This window comes from Mandrillus leucophaeus, unplaced genomic scaffold (genome assembly GCF_000951045.1).
Source record: "Mandrillus leucophaeus isolate KB7577 unplaced genomic scaffold, Mleu.le_1.0 Scaffold395, whole genome shotgun sequence".
In the NCBI taxonomy this organism is placed as follows: Eukaryota; Metazoa; Chordata; class Mammalia; order Primates; family Cercopithecidae; genus Mandrillus; species Mandrillus leucophaeus.
In genome coordinates, this window is record NW_012104198.1 from 1,850,855 (window position 1) to 1,856,737 (window position 5,883).

Sequence of the window (5,883 nt, forward strand, 5' to 3'; positions counted from 1 at the left end):
CGCCTGTAGTCCCAGCTACTCGGGAGGCTGAGGCAGGAGAATGGCGTGAACCCGGGAGGCGGAGCTTGCAGTGAGTGGAGATCGCACCACTGCGCTCCAGCCTGGGCGACAGAGCGAGACTCCGTTTCAAAAAAAAAAAAAAAATTATCCTCAGCTGGGCGCCGTGGCTCACGCCTGTAATCCCAGCACTTTGGGAGGCTGAGGCAGATGGATCACTTGAGGTCAGGCGTTCGAGACCAGCCTGGCCAACATAGTGAAACCCCATGTCTACTAAAAATACAAAAAATGAGCCGGGCGTGGTGGTGCACGTCTGTAATCCCAGCTACTCGGGAGGCTGAGGCATGAGAATCGCTTGAGCCTGGGAGGGGGAGGTTGCAGTACACTGAGATCGGATCGCACCACTGCACTCCAGCCTGGGCGAAGGAGTGAGACTCGGTCTCAAAAAAAAAAAAAAAACAAAACAAAACATATTCTCCACGACTGGTCTCATACACTCAGACCATTTACCCAACCCCCGGCCCATGCCTTGACCCTCCCCTCTTTTCAAGAGACCCGTCCAAATTCACAAGACTCCGCCCCCAGGCTCTTGCCTCATTGTTATTTACAAGACTCCACGCCAGGATTTAAATCCCTGTTGGTGGGATCCCTAGCTTGCCAGTGGTTCAGAATACGGAGCTCGCAGGGTTCTGCCCTAGAAGTGGAGCTAAGTGTTGCCTTAGAAAAATTAGGACTGGCCGGGCACAGTGGCTCACGCCTGTAATCCCAGCACTTTGGGAGGCCCAGGCGGGCAGATCACAAGGTCAGGAGTTCGAGACCAGCCTGACCAATATGGTGAAACCCCGTCTCTACTAAAAATACAAAACAAATTAGCCGGGCGTGGTGGCACACACGGGTAATCCCAGCTACTCAGGAGGCTGAGGCAGGAGAATTGCTTGAACCCGGGAGCTGGAAGTTGCGGTGAGCCGAAATCCTGCCACTGCACTCCAGCCTGGGTGACAGAGGGAGACTTCGTCTCAAAAAAAAAAGAAAAGAAAAGAAAGAAAAGAAAAAAGAAAGAAAAAGAAAAAGAAAAATCTAGTACCCAAGTCGAACTTCCTAAGTGGGCGGGGCTTCAGGGTGGCAGCGACTAAGAGTGGGCCTGCTTCCAAGCCCCAAGCCCCAAGCTCCAGTCTTCCTGCAGATGTGGAAGCGGAGGAGGACCCATCGCCCTGTGCCTCTTCGGGATCGGGGCGTGCATGCACGCTGAACCAGACTGAGTGCCGCGGGCGCTGGCCAGGACCCAATGGAGGCATCACCAACTTTGACAACTTCTTCTTCGCCATGCTGACAGTCTTCCAGTGCGTCACCATGGAAGGCTGGACCGATGTGCTCTACTGGGTGAGGTGGACTGTGGGCACAGAGCTCAGAGGCTGCACCTGCCTTTCCTCCCTGACACTCACGCAGGAGTGTCTGCCTACCCTGAGGGATGCATGCCTTTTCTCTCCCCAGATGCAAGATGCCATGGGGTATGAACTGCCCTGGGTGTACTTTGTGAGCCTTGTCATCTTTGGGTCCTTCTTCGTCCTCAACCTTGTGCTTGGCGTCCTGAGTGGGTGAGGGATCTAGACACTCCCTGCTTCCCACCCCTCAGCCACTGCCCGCTTCTTTGTGCCTGGCAAACTCCTATGCATCCTTCAAAACCGATCTGAAATACTCCTTCATTCAATCATGAGCATCTATTGTATGTGAGGCACCATTTTAGGAATGGAACAAAAGACGAAAATCTCTGCCTTCCTGGTATTACATTCTGATGGGGAGAGACAGAAAGTAGCAACACATGCAATAAAATAAGTGTGTGCATTTATATATTGGCACGCACATATATGTAGTGTTTTATATGGAATGTGTACTGTGGAAAGAAAGGAAAGATAAAAGATAAGAATGGAGAGATCTTGTGATTATAAATAGGGATGTCAGGAAAGGCTGTCTTGACAAGGTGTTATTTGAGTAAAAATGTGAAAGAAGCCAGGTGCAGTGGCTCATGCCTGTAATCCCAGCACTATGGGAGGCCAAGGTGGGAGGATGGCTCGAGGTCAGGAGTTCGAGACCAGCCTGGGCAACATAGTGAGACCTCATCTCTACAAAAAATGAACAAAAATAGCTGGGCATGGTGGTGCACGCCTGTAGTCCTTGCTACTCAGGAAGCTGAGGTGGGAGGATTGCTTGAGCCCAGGAGGTCGAGGCTGTGGTGAGCTATGATCACACCACTGCACTCCACCCTGAGTGACAGAGTGAGATCCTGTCTCTGGGAAAAAGGAAAAAAAAAGAGAGATGAGGTGCACCATCTGAGGGAAAAGCATTCCAAGCAAAGAGAATGGTCAGTGCAAAGGCCCTGAGGCTAGAATGTGCTTGGCATATTCAAAGAGTAGCCAGGAGGCTAGTGTGGCTGGAGAGATGAAAGCAAGGTGTTCAGATTGGCTCCTCCCCCTAGCCCTCTATCCTCCTCCCTCAGGGAGTTCTCCAAGGAGAGAGAGAAAGCAAAAGCTCGTGGGGACTTCCAGAAGCAGCGGGAGAAGCAGCAGATGGAGGAGGACCTGCGGGGCTACCTGGACTGGATCACTCAAGCCGAAGAGCTGGACATGGAGGACCCCTCCGCCGATGGCAACCTTGGTTCTATGGCTTAAGAGGGCCGGGCGGGCCATCGTAGGCAACTCCAATCTGGTCCATTCCCTGTATGCCTTAGATGTGGTCTGCCATCCTGAGACCCACCTAGGCCTGATCTGCAACAACTCTAGCCCCAGCTCCCCCCTCCCAAATTATGGCTCAAAATGCAGAATCAAGACCAACCTCAGCTATAAAGACTCCAAATGACGCCCCTACCCTAGACATGGCCCTAACCCTGCCCCCAGTATGTCCTCCCTAATTGTCCTTTCTCTCCCTGCAGGGCCACAGCTGACCGAGCTGACCAATAGGAGGCGTGGACGTCTGCGCTGGTTCAGTCATTCCACTCGCTCCACACACTCCACCAGCAGCCATGGTGGGGGTCCAGCCAGGCTGGGGTGGGGGTGGGTAGGCAGAGGTGAAAGCCAAAGGTTGGACCTTGGGGTCTTCAGGTCCTGACCACTATCCCCACCTTGCCTACAGCCAGCCTCCCAGCCAGTGACACCGGTTCAATGACAGAGACCCAAGGCGATGAGGATGAGGAGGAGGGGGCTCTGGCCAGCTGTACACGCTGCCTGTGAGGGCCCCCAGACCCTGACCCAGCCCAGAAACCAATCCAAACCCTGACTCCAGTCCTTTCTTTAGCCTCAAGCCTCAACCTCAGTCCTTGACCTCTGGCCCCAGTTACTGACTCCCCTTTTGCCCTTTATGACACCCACCTCCCATTCCCCCTCTTTTTCAGAAACAAGATCATGAAAACCAGGGTCTGGTGAGTTGGGAAAGTTGTGTGAATCCTTGACTCCATGACTTTGAAACCCCCCACCTCCAAGCCCTCATCACCTTTGAGACCCCCCACCACCTTTGAGACCCCCCACCTGAGCCCCCCAGGGCGGGCTTAGGTAGGTGATCTCAGCCTGTGGGCTCCCCTTCCCCCAGCCGCCGCCTCCGCCGAGCCAACCGGGTCCTTCGGGCACGCTGCCGTCGGGCTGTGAAGTCCAATGCCTGCTACTGGGCTGTACTGTTGCTCGTCTTCCTCAACACGCTGACCATCGCCTCTGAGCACCACGGGCAGCCTGTGTGGCTCACCCAGATCCAGGGTACACCCCCAGCCTGCCAGTCGTCTCCCCCAGCCTCCTATTCCTTCTACCCCAAAAGCTTAAATCCAGGACCTCTAGGGTGCCTCAGCCCCCAAGACACTGCCTTTCCCCCCAAATAAATCCAGAGCCCTTAGCCTATTCCATCCCACCTTGTAGCTTACACAGGTAGAACTTTCTGTGTGCCTCAAGCTCCTTTCTCAGCACCTTTAAGTGTACTGACAATTTCTTCACCACAACCTTATGCGAGTTAAATACTAAGGCACAGAACACTGAGCACCAAGGCACTGAGGGGTTAAACGACTAATCTCGGGACTCAGCTAGTGAGTGGCAGAGCCGGAATTAGAACCCAGGCAGCCTGGCTCCAGAATCCAGGCTCTTATCATCACACTGTCTGGACAAGTTCTCCACATCTACAAAATGGAGATGATAGATAATAGTATCCACTTCATGAGGCAGCGAAGAGGAGTAAATGATGTAAAGTGAAAAGTGCTTAGGACATAGCCCACCATAGAGCTAACACTTTATAAGTGTCAGCTCTTGCTATTATTCATTATAATCTCAGCCCCAGCCTGAATACTGAGCACATTTCTAATCCATAGCCCACAAACCAGCCCCAATCCCAAAGAAACCCTAGACTCTAACTCTACTTGTGAATTTGGGTCTTCTGGATTCATAGTCTGGCCCCCACCCCGACTCTGCCCCACATCCCCATCTCCAAGCCCCTCAAAACTTCACCTACTCTGACCTACAAACTCACCCCAATCCCTAGCCCTAAGTTTTCCCTCAGCCAGCACCTGGCCTGATACCAGCTACCTTGGGTCACCCCATGGTCCCTAGTTACCTCCCCACATGTCACCATGGAAACTGGCCAGCCCAATCACCCCTGCCCATCTCCCCACAGAGTACGCCAACAAAGTGTTGCTCTGTCTGTTCACGGTGGAGATGCTTCTCAAGCTGTATGGTCTGGGCCCCTCTGCCTATGTCTCTTCCTTCTTCAACCGCTTTGACTGCTTCGTGGTCTGTGGGGGCATCCTGGAGACCACCTTGGTGGAGGTGGGCACCATGCAGCCCTTGGGCATCTCAGTGCTCCGATGTGTGCGCCTCCTCAGGATCTTTAAGGTCACCAGGTGTGTATCAGGGGAGGGGGAAGACTAGGTCCCCAAACACAGCCCCAACAGCCCCCACCCAAGCTCCAATGATAACTTCATCTGCTTCACCATTCATTGAGCAGACATCCATTGAGTGCCTGCTGCGTGCCAGGCACCCTGCCAAGCCCTAGGGAAACACCAGGAATCAAGCAGACACAAGTTCCTGTCTTCATCCACTAAGGAGAATGTCTACTCCATTTCCATGGATGTCTTCCTCAACCTCAACTCCTGCTCTAACGTTTTTCTCCAACCCCATCTCCGATTTCAATGCCATACTCATTCCCAACCCAAACCCCATCCCAAACCCCAACCACAATACCATCTCTGATCCCAAACCCCAACCGCAGGCCACCTATGAGCCCATTTACAACCCTAACACCCATTCCCAAGCCCAACCCCATCTCCCACCTCATCCCTAACTCCCAGCCCCATCCCTGTCACTAACCACCAACCATAATACCATCCTCATTCCCCAAACAGAACCCCCATGTCCCTAACCCCTACCTATCACCCTATCTTCAACTGCAACTCCATTTCCATTCTCAGCCCCAGTCTCATCCCATCCCCTCCTCTATCCCAGCCCTCAACCACAACTTGTCCTTAACTCCATCTCCAACCCCAAATACATCACAACCCCATCCCCAACACCAAGCCCAGTCCCAACCTGAAGCCCAATTCTAGCTTCACCAACTTCCATTAAACCTCCATCCTAGGCTGGGTGCGGTGGCTCACGCCTGTAATCCCAGCACTTTGGGAGGCTGAGGCGAGTGGATCACGAGGTCAGGAGTTCAAGACCAGCCTGGCCAAAGTAGTGAAACCCCATCTCTACTAAAAATACAAAAAAATTAGCCGGGCGTGGTGGCACGTGCCTATAGTCCCAGCTACTTGGGAGGCTGAGGCAGGAGAATCGCTTGAACTCAGAAGGTAGAGGTTGCAGTGAGCTGAGATTGTGCCACTGTACTCCAGCTTGGGCAACAGAGTGAGACTTCATCTCAAAA

At 53.2% G+C, this 5,883-nt stretch overlaps 1 protein-coding gene across 1 annotated transcript in view; it reads left to right on the plus strand.

The window, feature by feature from the left end:
- The window catches only part of CACNA1F (calcium channel, voltage-dependent, L type, alpha 1F subunit), a 28,735-nt gene that overhangs the window by 3,810 nt on the left and 19,042 nt on the right, over positions 1-5,883 (plus strand). Inside the window, exons 7-14 of the mRNA XM_011991361.1 lie at positions 1,181-1,377; positions 1,489-1,592; positions 2,492-2,649; positions 2,924-3,016; positions 3,124-3,217; positions 3,383-3,409; positions 3,577-3,737; positions 4,639-4,864. Coding sequence (XP_011846751.1) covers positions 1,181-1,377; positions 1,489-1,592; positions 2,492-2,649; positions 2,924-3,016; positions 3,124-3,217; positions 3,383-3,409; positions 3,577-3,737; positions 4,639-4,864 — 1,060 coding nt within the window. The remainder of the gene's footprint in view (positions 1-1,180; positions 1,378-1,488; positions 1,593-2,491; positions 2,650-2,923; positions 3,017-3,123; positions 3,218-3,382; positions 3,410-3,576; positions 3,738-4,638; positions 4,865-5,883) is intronic.